Here is a 17,778-nt window from a genome sequence, read left to right as displayed (position 1 = left end):
CATTATGAAAATGTTAGTTGAAAATTGAGGGCCAAAAAAAAAGGCTTTTCTCTCACAAAGAAAGCTTTTCTCAAAGGGTTTCTAGAACATCTCTTAATGGTTTTTAGAAATAGAAGTATTACTTTCTGTTTTAGCTTTTTGTCTTTCTCCCTCTACTTTTTTTTTTAAGATTTTATTTATTTATTTGACAGAGATAGAGACAGCCAGCGAGAGAGGGAACACAAGCAGGGGGAGTGGGAGAGGAAGAAGCAGGCTCATGGCGGAGGAGCCTGACGTGGGGCTCGATTCCAGAACGCTGGGATCACGCCCTGAGCCGAAGGCACACGCTTAACCGCTGTGCCACCCAGGCGCCCCTCTCTCTCTACTTTTTAAACTGAGATCTCTTTACCGCTGCTAGTAAAGAATGTGATCTTAGGGTACTTAGAGGTGCTGTTAGCCAGAAGCATAGAAATACGGGGATGATCTGATATTAGAAGCTGGGAGGGGGAAACCTTGTACCAGCCCACTTAGCAGGCACTCTTCGTAGTTTTTGTGGTTCAGTCTTGTCCTGTGGGCCATTGGTTGAATCATGAAGTGCCTACATTATCCAGCAGTGTGCCTGGTATTAGGGGTTTATGGGCCACGTAAACGAAGAGCTCAACCTCGCGAAGAAGATGGATTGAGAAAGAAGGCGACACGTGAGGGAGGCCAGAAGTCCAACTGGCAAAGAAAAGGGGGAAAGTATCATGAAGCAAGGATACAGTTATGATTCACTTACACACTCTACATAGAATTCACTTGATGACAAGGGCCACTGGTTCTGTCTTGGAGTCATTTTATGGCATGTTTTAAAACACCATTTAACTTTGAGTTTGATAAATTTTGTGGTGTCATGCTCTCTTGAGATATCGTGAAACTGTAGTTGGCAACTGCATACGGGATCTGTGAGATGACCTGCTTTCAGTGGATGTGTGATTGTATAGGAATTGAGTGAATGCACAGGATTCTTGTTGTAGGAAAAGCAGTTTTCACTACTAGGCTTTCAGCTCCAGTTTTCCTGACGAATAACAAGATACAGGATGAAACTTAAGCGAGCATTACTTCGTTTTCATGTTTGGCTTGAAATAGTAAGTTCTGCAGTAGTCAGGCATCCTCCCATTTGATCTGGTGTGGTTTCTGTGACGACAGGAAGAGAGTGCTGTTCCCCATGGATTCAGCTGCTTTCATCCTTGATTCTCAAAGACAGAATACCAAAGGCACACCCTTTTGACACTGACTAGGAGTTTTTTAGCCCATAAACATCAAGACATTACTGAATAACGAAAATAAGTTTTGAAATTAAATTCAGCAGGTATTTTTTTTTTTTAATGTTTTTTTGTTATGTTAGTCACCATACAGTACATCCCGGTTTCCGATGTAAATTTCAATGATTCATTAGTTGCCTATAACACCCAGTGCACCATGCAATACGTGCCCTCCTTACCACCCATCACCGGTCTATCCCATTCCCCCACCCCCCTCCCCTCTGAGGCCCTCAGTTTGTTTCTCATAGTCCATAGTCTCTCATGTTTCATTCCCCCTTCTGATTACCCCCCTTTCTTTATCCCTTTCTTCCCCTACCGATCCTCCTAGTTCTTATGTTCCATAGATGAGAGAAATCATATGATAATTGTCTTTCTCTGCTTGACTTATTTCACTTAGCATTATCTCCTCCAGTGCCGTCCATGTTGCAGCAAATGTTGAGAATTCGTTCTTTCTGATAGCTGAGTAATATTCCATTGTATATATGGACCACAGCTTCTTAATCCAGTCATCTGTTGAAGGGCATCTCGGCTCCTTCCACGATTTAGCTATTGTGGACAATGCTGCTATGAACATTGGGGTGCATATGGCCCTTCTCTTCACTACGTCTGTATCTTTGGGGTAAACACCCAGTAGTGCAATGGCTGGATCATAGGGTAGCTCAATTTTTAACTTTTGAAGGGACCTCCACACTGTTTTCCAGAGTGGCTGTACCAACTTGCATTCCCACCAACAGTGTAGGAGTGATTCAGCAGGTATTTCTTGAACGTTTACTATGTGCCCCAAAGTGCTTCTTTGTTGCTGGGGGGTGGGGCACGGATGGAGAAGATGGAACCGGTGCCCTCAAGGATCTCCTGAACAAATGGTAACTCGGTCTTTGTTCAGTGGCCTCATTGCCATTCCTAAATCTTATTATTACTTAGAATGTATCAAAATGATGATCTTTTCCTTATTTAGTGTCACTGCCTTCTGACTACCAGAGTTCTTCCCCAGATGGCCGTTCTAAGATCACTTGAAAGCAGCTTTGGGAACGCATGCTGTACACATAACGCATTTTCTCTAGAATCGCTCTAGTTTCTATATCAACACTCACAGCGTTTGCAGTGTTTGAAAGTTGGTGATAGGACTAAAACCGTCATGTATTTGTACCACGTACCTATTTTTATTTTTATTTATTTACTTTTTTTTAAAGATTTTATTTTTTTTAAAGACAGAGATAGAGACAGCCAGCGAGAGAGGGAACACAAGCAGGGCGAGTGGGATAGGAAGAAGTAGGCTCATAGCAGAGGAGCCTGATGTGGGGCTCGATCCCATAACGCCGGGATCACGCCCTGAGCTGAAGACAGGCGCTTAACCGCTGTGCTACCCAGGCGCCCCCACGTACCTATTTTTAAAATTGCATTTGTTCATTATATTCACATTATACTTTAAGAAAACAGACTGTAAGTCTTCTCTGTCATCCGTATCATGGGATGCTGTTTTTGTTCAATTCTAGGTACTCCTATCCATTCTTTGGTAGCGCAGCTCCTATTATGACTAATCCTCCGGTAGAAGTTCGCAAAAACATGGAAGTTTTTCTTCCACAATCTTACTGTGCATTTGACTTTGCAACCTTGCCTCACCAGCTGCAGGATACCTTCTTACGGTAACATACGCGCGGCGCGTGCGGTACATTTCTGTCTCGTTAACAAGAGGAAGCCCTGGACTTCTGGATTCACAACAGTCAGGGCGCATGAAGACCCAGAAACAGATGTGCTAATAGTGTCTGTGATGTGTGTCCTTCCACTAGAAAGTTGTATATAGTTATGGAGGCTCTTTGTCGATTTGGATGTTAGACCTGTGTTAACACAAACTACAAGTAAAGCAGCTTTGGAAAGCAGTCTTGTTTTTTCATACTACATGAAGAGAGATATGAGCAAGCTGTTTAGTTTTTATTACTGATTCACCAATTGACTGTCGTGTATTATTTGCTTTTTCCGATACGTCATCTGTACACGATGGAGGTGTTAATCCAGCTGTCTGAATTGGATTTGTGAAGAGAAATGAGATCTGAAATGTCTTTTTACTTTCTCAGGGTATCACCATTCAAATGTATATATTAATTTAAAGGGAAGAAGGAAGAGTAAAGAAGAATAGTATTTGAAGGTGTTTTCTTTATTGCACAGAAAGAGGTGTAGAAAACGTAATAGTGTTTTGTGTTTGTTACCTGTGGAATCGAGCCTTTCTGATCGAGGTAACAAAAACATCTTTGAATATATTTAGGGAACTTAAAGATGTTAGTGACTTAGTTCAGAACTGATAGATAATGGACACTTGTTTCTCTCTTCCTCAGGATTCCATTGCTGGTTGAATTATGGCACAAGGATAAAATGAGTAAAGATTTACTTTTGGGAATCGCCAGAATCCAGCTTTCTAACGTCTTGTCTTCAGAGAAAACTCGCTTTTTAGGTTCCAGCGGTGAACAGTGTTGGCGTCAATCTTACAGTGAAAGTGTGCCTTTCATAGCAGCGCAGGGGTAATGCGTTTCCCAGAACTGGTCTTCGCTTGCTTTGTGTTCTCATTAGCTGGGAACAGCCTTGTCCTTTCCTGTCACCTTTGTTCTCCTCTCTCTTCTTTGAGCAATGGCGGCTATGTTCTAATTTGCTCTTTAGCCTTCTTAAGCTTTCTGGTACCACTGTACTGTACCCTGTGATGCTGTTAACACTTAGACTCTTTTAGGTATTTCCTCCCCCCTCTTAAGCCTGACAATTGTAAATTCTGGCCATTTTTTTAATTTAGTAATTCCAGGTCAAATTGCATTGGGAATGACTGTTGTTCTGCTTGACAGATTTTTTTTTTTTAAAGATTTTATTTATTTATTTGACAGAGAGAGACAGCCAGCAAGAGAGGGAACACAAGCAGGGGGAGTGGGAGAGGAAGAAGCAGACTCTTAGCGGAGGAGCCTGATGTGGGGCTCGATCCCAGAACGCTGGGATCACGCCCTGAGCCGAAGGCAGACGCTTAACGACTGCACCAGCCAGGCGCCCCTGCTTGACAAATATTTTAACTTTTGCTTCAAATCTAATTTCTGAGGCTATTACAGATGTTCGGCACTTTAAAAAGAGTATTGTTTTCCTGCCCTAGGATTTATTGCCGTAGTGGAAAACTGAAGTTCACACATGTCTTACCCAAAAGACATCTTTTGAGGGATCCTTTTAAATGTAGCAACAGAAGTTTAAACAAACTTTAACATTATACATCACATGCCTTGATTTTTGAAGCATAATTAGAATGTAGAAAGAAATCAGGCTCAGTAAAAAGCTGAGATCTAAAAGTAGTATTGAAATCCCTTCCCCTGTTCTTCCCCACCTCTAGTCACTTGAAAAAGTGAAGAGTGGAGTACAACTTTGACTCATTTGGAACTCTGGGAACAGTATCAGATACTCTGCTGAACTGAAAATTCTTTTAAAAACACCATTCTTGGGGTGCCTGGGTGGCTCAGTCAGTTAAGCAGATGAGTCAGACCTGCCTTCGGCTCAGGTCATTGTCTCAGCGTCCTGGGATCAAGTCCTGAGTCAGGCTCCTTGCTCAGCAGGAAGCCTGCTTCTCCCTCTCCGACTCCCCCTGCTTGTGCTCTCTCTCTTGCTCTGCCAAATAAATAAAATCTTAAAAAAGAAAAAATACTATTCTTTGGTCACATAAGTAGAAAATCATGAAAATAATCAGATCATTACTAGTTATTTTAAATCTATAGGTTATGAATATTAACTTTTATTGCCCTGCTCTGTAGACAGAAAAGTTTTAGGAGACTTAGGTACAATAGTGCTTCATTTTGTTTTATTCATGTCTTCTAAAATCTGTGAGATTAGAAGAAAATGTGAAAATTGGTTATTAAGGGTTTGCTCGTGTGGGTTCCATTCACTGAAGTTGTGTTTGACCAAGGATTTGTGGAATAGATTTTAGACAAAGCTATGTTTCTTGTAGCCAAGATGGTATTTTCTTCTAACATTTTAGTAAACGCTCCTTGTAGTTCTCTGATAAAGAAATCCTCATTATAAAAAAAAATTATATATAATTAACAAATTTTCAGGAATTACCCTGGAGCAACACTCACATCCAGTAAAAGATTTATGTACAAGTGCTTCATCCCAGGAAAAAAGTAGAATAAGAATTCAGAATATATATAATCAAGATTGGGGAAATTGTTTTTTTCCCCTTAATTTGGCTATATAAATTCATTAGGATATTTTACAGGCATTGAAACTTACTTTTTGAGTTAATGTTGATGACATGAGAAAAATGGTCCAGGTGGAAATGGAGAAAAAGGGACAAAATGGTTTGATCTTAACACAGATGAGTGCATGTCCCTCTGCACATACATAAAACAGAGGAGAGGAAGGAAGTGAAACTTAGGCAGTAATTACCTATGGGCATTAAGATTTTAAGTTTCTCCACATCAACAGTGTGAGAGGTCATTTTTTAGTAAATGTGGGTATGTACTAATTAGAGCGTTCGTGCTCAAGTAAGATCCTGTGTGTGGAAGGTCTTGAAGCCTACAGAACGTACTGTGGTTGGGGTAGCAAGAATGCCAGGTACAGGTTTCCTTGAATTTTAAGTATTTCTGATTTCATCTGTAGGTCAAACAACAGGATAATGGATCTTTCGTACACAGTAACTCTGGAAGATTATGGACTAGTAAAAATGCGGGAGATTTTTGTCTCTGATTCATCTCAGGTCGGTATCAGTGAAGGTGAAACCTGACTCTTCACAGTGGATCTCATGCCCCACGTGTGTGAGTGTGTTTCAATTCATTTCCGTTCGTGTCTCAGGGTTTACCGGCTGTGCAACAGAAGCCATCTTCCGTTCCTCCAGCACCTTGCCCTTCAGAAGTCCAGACAGAGCCTCGAGAAACCTTAGAATACAAAGCAGCACTGGAGTTGGAAATGTGGAAAGAAATGCAAGAAGACATTTTTGAAAATCAGGTTCCTATGTCTACTGACTACATTTCTTTCTTCTCCCTATGGCTTTTCTCTCTCTGTTCCATGGGTGCCCTACCCAGTCCCTCTGAATATCAAGGATGCTTTACTCTAACAGAAAACGGAATTAGAAAATACTCGATAAATGACAGCTGGGCAGAAGCCATGCAGAAGGATTCCCCTAAACTTTCTCCGTGACTCTGGGGCAGATTAGGACCGAAGGTTGGAAGTCAGAGATGAAAACCTGAATGTGTTAATTTCAGGCCCTTGTGCACCATACCCCTGGAGCCAGCAATCATCTGTCTTGAAACAAGAGAGTTAAAGAAGCAGTCTTGCCGTTAGCTTTATATTCATATGGGCATTCCTTCCCTCAGGACTTCTCTTTGTTGGGTTTAAGAATAAAAGAGAATTTCTGAAAGGAACATATCGGTGAACAGTATTAATTCTTTACCGGAGAACAGCTGATTTGTGTGTTTGAAATACTGATATGTTTTCTGTGACTATTTGTCTTCCTCTTGTAGCTGAAGCAGAAGGAATTGGCCCATATGCAGGCTCTTGCAGAGGAATGGAAGAAAAGAGACCGAGAGAGAGAATCACTTGTGAAGAAAAAGGTAATAACTTCTATAGAAATCAAAGGCAGAAAGGAAAAATATTGATAGTGTCTTGTACATGCATTAAGATCTGTGGACTGTCACAGTACAGTGCTTGTACATTGGCTTGGATAAAGTGGATGAATGGGTCAGGAGTAGGAGGAAGGCCTTTCTCTGTAAGGTGTTTGGTGCTTTTTCGATTGAACCCTACAAATGTATTATCTTTCGAAAAATGAATACTGTAGGAAAAAAGCCTACTTCTGTATGAACAAAGAATGTAGCACATTTAAGTATATATAAATGTTATAATTTGTTAATAAAAGAGCATCAAAAACTTACAAGCTCTTTTTAAGAATTCTGGAATAAATGACATCTTTAAAAATAACATGAGACCATCTGATCTTACTCCAGAAAGCAAAAGTTCAATACTTACCTATTAACACTCAAGTTCTTGAGCAAAACAAAAACCCTGAAAATTAGTTGTTTCAAATGCTGAAATTGAACTTTCCTATTAGTGATTAATGATGTGTCTATAAATAGGAGAAGACAACCAATGCAGGATGGTTTGCTACACTCGACCAAGAGACAGGAGCAGGGTGCAGACAAGAATATTCTTGAAAGTTATTTTATTTTCTTCTCTGACCTCAACCACTTATATTTAATGGGTAATTATTGACATGCTTGGGATTTTTTTGTTCTTGTTTTTTGTTTTGGGTTTTTATCTTTAGTATGCTTGGGTTTAAATCTGTTTTGCTCTTAGTTTTCCATTTGTTCCATCTTAATTTTTTGTTGGTGGTTTTTTTTTTGTCTTCTTTTTTTTGGATTTATTGACTTTATGATCCCATTTTATTTTTACTATTGCCTTATTAGCTGTATCTCTGTTTTACTGCCTTTTCTTTTTTCTTTTTTGGTGGTTGCTTCAAGTTTTAAAATACTCAGCTTTAATTTACCACAGTATGCCTCCAAATGCCGTTATACCGCTTCATGTGTTGTTTAAGAAGTTTACAACAGAACGTGTCCATCATGTGTCCTTTGTATTGTTACCATCATAGATTTTGCTTTTACATGTATTACCCTAAAATTTATTTTTGCTCTAAAGAGTTAGTTTTTAAAGAGGTAAAACTCTGAGGCAGTAGTCTTTTTTTATGAGCCAACTACATGACATTTCTTGTAGTATGGGTCTCATGGCAATAAATGCTGTCAGCTTTTGTGTGTGAAGTGTTTCTCTCCCCCTCGTTCTGAAATAAATATATTTTCACTGAGTATGAAATTCTGGGTTGACAATTTTTTTGTTTCAATCTTGAAAGTTGTTTCATTTGTATTTTGGCTTGTGTTGTGCTTTTAAGATTTTTTTTCCTTATCACTAGTTTTCAGCATTATGATTTTGATGGGCCTTGTGGTTCTCTGTGTGTGTGTGTACGTATGCATGTGTTCACCCTGCTTGGAGACTTTGAGCTTCTTGATTATAGGGTTTCATCAAGTTTGGAACAGTTTTGGGTTTTTACTGCTCAGAATTTTTCCCTGTGTCACTTTGTCCTCTTGTGCTTAGATTGCAATGTACCTGTATCTTAGACTGCTTGATATTGTCCCAGTGAGAGGTGAAGTACTTTTTCTTTTTTTTTTTTCTTCTGAATGCTTCATTTTGGGTATTTTTTATTGCTGTGACTTCAGGTTCGCTTGTTTCTTCTTCTGAAGGGTCTAATTTGTCATGAATCCAATTGAGNTGTGTGTGTGTGTACGTATGCATGTGTTCACCCTGCTTGGAGACTTTGAGCTTCTTGATTATAGGGTTTCATCAAGTTTGGAACAGTTTTGGGTTTTTACTGCTCAGAATTTTTCCCTGTGTCACTTTGTCCTCTTGTGCTTAGATTGCAATGTACCTGTATCTTAGACTGCTTGATATTGTCCCAGTGAGAGGTGAAGTACTTTTTCTTTTTTTTTTTCTTCTGAATGCTTCATTTTGGGTATTTTTTATTGCTGTGACTTCAGGTTCGCTTGTTTCTTCTTCTGAAGGGTCTAATTTGTCATGAATCCAATTGAGCATAATTTATCATTTCATGTACTGCACTTTTCATCTCTGAAAGGTCCATTTGGGCCTTTTCCTTTTTGTCTTTTTTTTTTTTTTTTTTAAACATATTCCACTTTTCATTATGTTCGTGTGTCCCCTGCATTTTTCACTATCTGCAATATATTTATAATACGTTATCTACTAGTTCCAACATCTGTATCATTTTGGGATCTCTTTCTGTTGTTTTTTCACCTGGTTATAGGTTACATTTTTCTTCTTCTTTTTTTTTTTTTTTAAGATTTTATTTATTTATTTGACAGAGATAGAGACAGCGAGAGAGGGAACACAAGCAGGGGGAATGGGAGAGGAAGAAGCAGGCTCATAGCGGAGGAGCCTGATGTGGGGCTCGATCCCATAACGCCGGGATCACGCCCTGAGCTGAAGGCAGATGCTTAACCGCTGTGCCACCCAGGTGCCCCACATTTTTCTTCTTAGCACAATGGGTAATTTTTGGTTAGATACCAGAAATTGTGAAGTTTACATTGTCAGTTGCTGGATCTCGTTGTGACATGAAGTTACTTGAGATGAGTTTGATCCTTTAAAGTTTGGCTAGGGTGAGTTGAAAACATCCCATGGCCTTGCACTCCGTAGCATTATGTAGATGCCTGGTATGTCACAGGGTCTCTCCCCTCGGACAGATAGGAATGCACACTCCTCCCAGACCTGTCTGAGCTCTGGGAATGCTTCATCCTAAAGCTTTCCAGTGATAAAGTCCCCAGCCATAGGGAGTTTCACCTCAGACTGGAGCGGACTACTCTGCAGGTCTCTGGTGCTCTCTTTCTCTCTCTGTCTCTCCTCTCCTCATGAACTTGACTTGCCTCAGCCTTTTCAGTCTGCTGTCTGTTGCCTCAACTCAGCCAGATTGCTAGGCTCTGCTGGGTCCCCCTTTCTCTGAACTAGAGTCTGGAAAGTGCCTCCAGGAAGTCCTCTAGAGTTCCTGGTAGGGCCTCATTTGTTTCTGCTCTGTCAGGGATGATGGTCCTGGGTGGCCCGTTCTCCAGTGTGTGAAAGCACTTGTTTCCTGGGGGTTGTTGAATTTGTGTGTGGGGGGGCAGTTAGTCTTGTATGGGTAGACTGAGCCGAAGGCCCCCCAGGCCTTTGACTTTAAAGTGATTGTTTCAACTTTATCTCCCTTAAATCTCAACCATTAAAAATGTGAGAAACCAGTGAGATAAAAGGAAAAGATAATAGGACCTCTCCAAAGCATCTGTTCTAAATACTCAACCAAAATTAAAAAATTAGAGGCCCTCACATGTACTTAAACTCTATAGTAGTTGGACTGAATGTGACTTTTACATCAAGTAGCATTTGTAGTTCTCAAGTTTCCTTTATGAATTGAATTTGAGTGAGCCATAAAATATTTAAAGTTTTTGAATTTTTCATTTAGCTTCTAAGGCAAGATGAGTTTATTGTTGAACCATTTTTTTAAATGCTGTTGAAGCGTTTTCCGGGGTTGAGGTTTGCAAAAGTCAAATCTTGAGACATTTTTTAGTTAATAATTTTGACAAATCCAACTTGTGCCCTAATTGAAGTTTCAATTGCAAAAAAAAAAAAAAAGTAGTTTTTGTGTAATGAGTTGGGAAAAAAAAAGTCGAAGTGATTTTTGGTTGGTTGTCATTTTGCTATTATCTTTTCAGTTGGCTTCCAATATGTACAATTTCTCCTACCGTTTCAGTTTGAATTGACAGCTCCTGACTAGTTAATAAGAACTCTGCTCAGAAAACGGAATATGATACCTGTCTAGTAAATATGGCTCAGCTGTTTATTTGACTTAGTCATATCAAAAAGTACATTGGATGTTGCCATTTTATTTCTTTTTTTTTTTTTTTAAGATTTTTATTTATTTATTTGACAGAGATAGAGACAGCCAGCGAGAGAGGGAACACAAGCAGGGGGAGTGGGAGAGGAAGAAGCAGGCTCATAGCAGAGGAGCCTGATGTGGGGCTCGATCCCGTAACGCCAGGATCACGCCCTGAGCCGAAGGCAGACGCTTAACCACTGTGCCACCCAGGCGCCCCTGCCATTTTATTTCAACCTAAATACATTTGAGAGTAACAAGTCATCCAGTGTAATATGTGCTCTGTCTTGCAAGAATATGGCCAACTAGGATGAGATCTGTTTTCTAAAACTTGATAAAAGTTAATGTAAAATTGAGTCTGTGGGGAGAAAAAAGCAATTTTTTTCTCAGTAGGATGAAACCTTTTCAAGCTAAGTTCTCAGAGAACCTCACTGTACTATTTCTAGGTCTAAAATGAATGAGCCTTTTCTGTTCACTTATTTTCACTTTATTTACCTGTTTTCTTCAAAGCAATGTATAACTTCAATACTTAGAAAGTTTACCTGAAGGAGTCTGGGTAATATTGGTAGCACATTATGCAGTCATTTAAATTTCTTTTTATTTCTGCTGTTCGGCACAAAGTAACTAGTCAGTAGTAAAATGGAACTCATGTACTTCTTGTGAGGAACTTCCATCTTGCCTTACCAAAAAGATGCTAACTAGCCAATAGCCCCCCAGTTCAGGATGTAGTGGTGAAGGAGTATATGTAGTAAATAAAACTACATAGAGTCAGATCTCAAAGATACTAGTGTTTCACAATTATAAATTAATATTTTAAGCTTACGATAGGCATCTAACAGGTGATCGGGTTTATTAATCTATCAGTTGATGTTTTTTGGTCATCTTTTGGGACCATTTTGGAGGGATTATTTTGTTACCTGAGAAGGGGCCTTGGCGGGGGGAAGTGAAATATACCAAATCTTTATTTCCAGAAACCAGTGTATTGCTAATGACCTGGTTGTACAGATTGATGTGCTAAACCCAGTTATTGTTAACTAATGAATGTGTCCGAAACTAATGTATGAGTATGGTACTCTGGTCCTGTCCTGCCTTCTGCATAGCTGAGATCGTGTTTATTCTGTCTTTTACATGACTTCCCATCAGATAGCTAAAAATTGCTATCGTGTACCCACAAAGAAGGAAGACCTCAGTTCTACATGAGGGAATAATATGAGGAAGCGTTTCATGGATAAGATTATGCTTTCACTTTGATAGAGATTAGTAGATACTTCCAGGTGGACTCAAGGGACATTCCAAACAAAGAAGTTTGAAATAGGCTTGGCATTAAGAAAACCATGTAGTTTGATGTGGGAAGAAGGGAGGAAAGGGTATGCCTCAAGAAATAAAGCATAGAGAGGTTTATGTAATTAAATGCTCTCCTATTCCATTTTGAGGAGGTTAGACTTGATCCTGCACACTTTCTCAGCCAGGGTTTCCTGAGAGAATTAAGCCCTAATGCCTGACAGTGTCCATTGTTGCTAACGGATTAACTTGACCCTATGCTTCCACGCTGGTAGAGGTTGTGTGCCATTTTAAGAGAAGACATAGAAAATAATTACTTGATTTATTTTTTATGTTCTGTGGTTCAGCTGATAGCCCAACTTGGGTAAGGTAGAAATTTGAGAAACTTATTTTTTTAATGAAGACTTTTATGTAAGAGAACAAGGAAATGGAGTTTTCATTTTAGAACAATCATTCTGGTGGAAATATAGTGGACAGAATGGAGGAGGGTGAAGCTCAGGTCAGGAAGACCAGGCAGGCAATAATACATATAAAAGGGGGCGCCTGGGTGGCACAGCGATTAAGCGTCTGCCTTCAGCTCAGGGCGTGGTCCCGGCGTTATGGGATCGAGCCCCACGTCAGGCTCTTCTGCTATGAGCCTGCTTCTTCCTCTCCCACTCCCCCCGCTTGTGTTCCCTCTCTCACTGGCTGTCTCTATCTCTATCTAATAAATAAATAAATCTTTAAAAAAAATACATATAAAAGAAGATGAAGGCTGAAAAGTCAGAGCGGCGATAAGGTGGTGGAGAAAAGGAATGGGAGTTAAAGAAAGGGAGCTAAGGAGGTTTAAGATGAGAAGCCTTATAGGATACTCATTGCTACCCCCCACCCCTCCTCCTTTCCCTAATCAGCTCATTCTCTCTGCAGAACAATCTGTAACCAACCCTCCGTCATCCTCGCCCAGTTTGATCGTTCCCTTTCTAAAACACGTCTCTGCTTGACCTCTCCTCCCATACATAATCTTTGTACTGTTCTACTGAATTCACTGCTCTCCCCTTCCCAGTTTTCGTGCTGGATCATTTTTTCCCCCTCAGCCTCTGCTGGGTTTATTGGCATACCCCAAGGCCCAGGCCTTGAATCTCTTTTCTGTTTTTACATTTCTTCAGGTGTTGTCATCCACTTTCTTACTGTCATATACAAGTTAAATACGAGGATGCATATTATATATAATATATATGTATTATGGATAACACGTCTCTACTTGCATCTCCTGCCTCTTCTCTGGACTCTGCACTTGGCTGTTGGCACTGCCCACTGACTGTCTCAGAAGTAACGCAAATGTACCCTCTCTAAAACCAAGCTCTGTATCTCCTTCCTGTAGAAATTTGTTCCTGTTGATTCCCCGTCTTAATAAGTGGCAGTACCTTTCAGTCACCTCCTCAGGCCCCGAGGCAAGTTATCCTTGACTCTGTGATTCCACATCTAGTTTAATAGCAGTTCTTCGTGGCTCCACATCGAACATGTGTCCTGGAAACGAACCTCTTGCAGCCACCTCCTTCACGACTTTCGGTCTCTCCGTCACTTTTTCCCTCAGTGTCCCTTCCTCTTTCCTGACCCCGGTGGCTGGTTCTATCCATATCAGCCAAGAGTGAGGCTTTTAAACCAGAAGTCAGATGATGCACTCCTCTGTCTAAAACCTGCCATACTCCTTGTGGCACATAGAAGAGAACTCACATTTTTGACCAGGGCCTACAAGGCTCTGTGTGACCTCTCTCCTAGCTTCCTCTGTGACCTCACTGCTGTCAGCCTTCTGCTACCGTCTGATCTTACCAACTTGTTGTAGTTCCTCGGACGTGCTAAGCCGCGTCCCCACCTCAGGTTCTATAGAATGTCCTCTTGTTAGATGTACTTTCTGGTCTCAGTTCGGGATAATCTGAGTGGGGCCTTCTCTGATCATTATGTCCAAAATAGGCCCTCTTCCTTTGCTCCCAGCCACTAACTAGACACTCATTCTGCTTATTTTCCTCTTGACATTTACTTAGGATTACGTTATATATCCACTTCCTTGTTCATAGTCGGTCTTCCCTCAGAATATAGGTATCACAGGACTTCTTTTACCTACACCTGCTAGGTTTCCAATAGATATTTGTCATTTAAATGATGATGGATTCCCGTTTTTATACATGTTTGAGTTGGAGATATATCGGGAGTATTGGCACATGGAGCAGATCCTTGGGCTTAGAGGTCTGAGTCTCTGGAGGGGGTTTTGACTTGGCAGTCTGGATTTGGGAGTTCTCCGTATGCATGATGGTAGGTGGTTCAGGGCATCCATGGAGGTCACGTAGCAGGAAGGGAGACCTCCTGAGACAGGGCTTTAGGAACGCATGCATTTGCGCTGCCAGAGGCAGAACATTGGAATTCTGACTCACCATCCTGTTTCCCTATCTCTGTATGACTTTATAAGGAGGTAGGGCACACTTAGTTGTTTTGTTTTTAGATAAACCCCAAATAGGTGGTAGAGTTAACAGAATTCTTACGTAAATGATCACGACTGGTTGGTATGTCGGGCCTAAATCACTGAAATGAAACTCAACAAGGACAAACGTCAACTTCTGTAGTCACAACAGTCTTTTGGACAATAGGTATGCGGGGATAGTTGTCCCAGATTTAAAAACAAAAGCCTTGGGGGAATGTCTGTGACATAGCAAATGGTGTGATTAGGAGCCCGAAATAGCACATGCGATTTTTGACGAAGGTAATGGACTTGCTGTTCTGGCCTCTGGCGAGGGACATTCTTTGGCTTCTGAGGTAGTGAGATCACATCCGGGTACCACATTTTTTAAAAGACTTAGTCTAGAATCTAGAGTCTAGATTAAATCCGAGATATTAGATGATGTGAAAATCGTAATATGTGAATAATAGCTAAAACTCGTGTTTATCTTGGAGAAGAAAAAAAACTAGGAGGATATATGATGGTTATCACCAGATTCAAATATGTGAAGATAGATTTTTTTTTTTTTCTTCGGAGGGGTACAAGTAAGGTTCAGGAGTGGATGGGCCTGGGATCTGGAGAGTAGCTGGTGAGGGTAGAAAACCTGATTCAGAAAGTCCTAGTGAAAACGATCAGTTAGAAATGAGAGCTAGGGAACTGTCAGAGTCCTCCATGCTGTGTAGGCTGAGGTAGCAGACCTCTCATTCTGAACAGGACTCACAGGGTCAAAGAGCAGAGCAGGACTGCAGGCCCAAGCAACCAGGGTGCTAGGCTTGGGGCTGAAGCAGGGAGTGCGGCTTCAGAAGCAATCTTGAGGTCAGTTGTTGGAACTGCAGGAAGGAATCTGATGTGAACCAGGAGGAGGACGGACTTGAAACTGACTAGCTGATCCAGCACCAGGATTAGTTCTAGGGAAGGAGGGTAAGTGATGAAGGGGCCGTCAGCGGAATACCGGGGTATTGACCAAGGCAGATTTTAAGGAGCTAGATGTTGACTCAACATAGGATTTTACTAGCAGTCTGATTGTCCAGTGGGAGAAAGAGCTTCCTCAGGAAAGTGAATGTCACTAGAGATAGCCAAGCAGAAGCTAGATGGGCTTCCTTCCTTAGAGTACTAGAAAGAATTTCTGCTTTGAATTGGTGGATGTAATTCGTGATTTTCCTATTGGCACATCTTGTGTTTCAGTAAGTTACAATGTATGCATCGTCCACTTTGTTCATGTTTTGAATTTGGGGAAAAGGTAATTTTTCTTTTATTGTACTTTAGGTGGCTGAATATACTGTTCTAGAAGGAAAACTTCAAAAAACCCTAATTGACTTAGAGAAGCGAGAGCAGCAGCTTATCCTTGCAGAATCGGAGGTAACTGTATTCCTCTATCGTATGTCTTCATTTCCTAGAATCTGTGTTCTAGGTACGTGCTATTATTTTATTTTTCCTTTATGCTTATACAAAATCCATTTCATGGAAATGGTCTTGTAGGCTTGATGGAGAAAAGTGCTGTTCAGTAGTGGGTCAGAATGTGAAGAGCAGATAGTGAAGTATTTGTTATTAGAAATGTTAACTGCTACTCATCCAGCTTTGGCTGATATCTACAGTGGTAGACTTTTGGTTCAGTTTCCCATTATGGGGAAGGGAGGGATAGTTGAACTACCTAGAGAACAGAGAAAATGTAGTCCAGGCTCAGTGGGCCGAGCCTTCTGACCTTTTTCTCAGTAAGAAGGGAATACCCATCTTTGTTGCCCATTAAAGGTTAGAGCCAAAGGATGGATGAAAACCTCTGTTCGTGCTCCGCCTAGTTAGCGATTTTAAGTCTTATTACATTTTACCCTAAATGTTGATTTAAATTACTGCAAAAGTCACTTCAAAATAATTAGAATTTCTTCCACATTAAATTTATATGCCCCTTCCCTAACTACAGGTGTTTTTCATAATTTTTCTCAGCATCTCTCTCCAACTTTGTCCTCATAGATTTTCTGTAATTTCTAAATGGATTTGGAAACAGAAATATTTAAGGTCGGACATTAATACCAAGGCTCAGTCAGTCACCTTCTGTGGTACTAGGCAGAATGTAAGAAGTTTTGTTTTTAGTAGGCTACACCCTGCAATCAAGACTTGAGATCAAGAGTTGGCTGCTTAACCAACTGAGCCACCCAGGCACCCCCCCCTTTTTTTAAGAGTTATTTATTTGAGAAAGAGCGTGTGTGCGAACAGGGGGAGGGAAAGAGAGAATCTTAGATGGAGTCAGATGCTTAACTGAGCCACCCAGGCACCCTCAGAATATAAGAAATTTCTAAAGAAGAAAAGAAACTTGCTTAGGTAATACAGTGGGTTTTATTCAAATAGGAGTTTTAAGTGATGACAGCCTTTTCAGTTGAATTTATGCAGGTCATATATGGAGTTTTGGATAGACTTTTTATATTAGAATTAAATGAGGACAGATTAAAATGTAGAATTTCAGTATGTTTAAACGTTACCTCTAATAATGGAAAAGGCTATGGAGATCAATTTGTAAATATTCCACACACTGTATACAAGGATAACAGACGACTGAACAGAGTCACGTAGCCAAAGGCAGGCCAACCTCTTACAGACGCACTTGTTGTCAGGTTCAAAGAGAAAGGAAGGAACTGAAATTGGAACGTGAACGGAACCTGCTAGAACTTCAGGACTCTATCCGGAGGGCCAAAGAGGACTGTGTTCATCAGGTGGAACTAGAAAGGCTGAAGATGAGACAGCTGGAAGATGACAAGGTCCGGCTACAGCAGCAGGTGGGGCTCGCGCCCGCGGCACTCACAGCTTAGCCGTAGTCACTGAAAAGTGAGAGAAATACACCGTCATTCGAACTATTGATCATACTGATCGCACCGAGATTCAGATATACTTTGTTTTCCTAAATCAAAGCTAAAGACTACATTGGGATAATGTTCCTTCCCTTACCGTCATTCACATGAGAAGGAACTGAATTTCACTCCAAATTTTTTTTCTGATGAATTTCGTTGTGGCCAGTACATTGTTCATGTGTCACTGGACCGAGCTCAGGTATGAGCCAGGCTTGGTAGCAAATGGGCTGTGCCCCCATCCCTCTCCCACTCCCCTCTCCGTCACTCCCGCCAGGGGTCAGCACAGCCTCCAGGGCCATGTCCCTTTCACTTGTCATCTGACTCACACTTACGTCCTCACTGTTGTCCTGGTGTTTGTATATCGTCTTCCCTCACCCTCCACACCACCATTCTCCTGCTTTGCCTCTACTTTTTCACTTTTTCCGCAGGCTTCTTTTCCTTTTTCTAGCCATTCAGTGTTGCACTCCCTCCAAGCTCAGGCCGTAGCTGGTACTG

At 40.9% G+C, this 17,778-nt stretch overlaps 1 protein-coding gene across 12 annotated transcripts in view; it reads left to right on the top strand.

Annotated features, from left to right (window-relative positions):
* The window catches only part of CEP120 (centrosomal protein 120), a 70,984-nt gene that overhangs the window by 24,412 nt on the left and 28,794 nt on the right, over positions 1-17,778 (top strand). For 11 of the 12 annotated variants that reach the window (XR_004623997.1, XR_004623996.1, XM_034655933.1 and 8 more), the window contains 7 exons: positions 2,777-2,926; positions 3,614-3,796; positions 5,898-5,994; positions 6,090-6,242; positions 6,758-6,847; positions 15,710-15,802; positions 17,050-17,211. Coding sequence is in view for 10 of the 12 variants with exons in the window: in XM_034655933.1 (XP_034511824.1) it covers positions 2,777-2,926; positions 3,614-3,796; positions 5,898-5,994; positions 6,090-6,242; positions 6,758-6,847; positions 15,710-15,802; positions 17,050-17,211 (928 nt within the window). In the remaining 2 variants the exon portion in view is untranslated. The remainder of the gene's footprint in view (positions 1-2,776; positions 2,927-3,613; positions 3,797-5,897; positions 5,995-6,089; positions 6,243-6,757; positions 6,848-15,709; positions 15,803-17,049; positions 17,212-17,778) is intronic. The other variant, XM_034655930.1, reaches the window with a different exon arrangement.

Source organism: Ailuropoda melanoleuca, chromosome 3, assembly GCF_002007445.2.
Source record: "Ailuropoda melanoleuca isolate Jingjing chromosome 3, ASM200744v2, whole genome shotgun sequence".
Taxonomy (NCBI): domain Eukaryota; kingdom Metazoa; phylum Chordata; class Mammalia; order Carnivora; family Ursidae; genus Ailuropoda; species Ailuropoda melanoleuca.
Note: the sequence above shows the minus strand (reverse complement) of the source record. Positions and strands in the feature narration are given on the sequence as shown.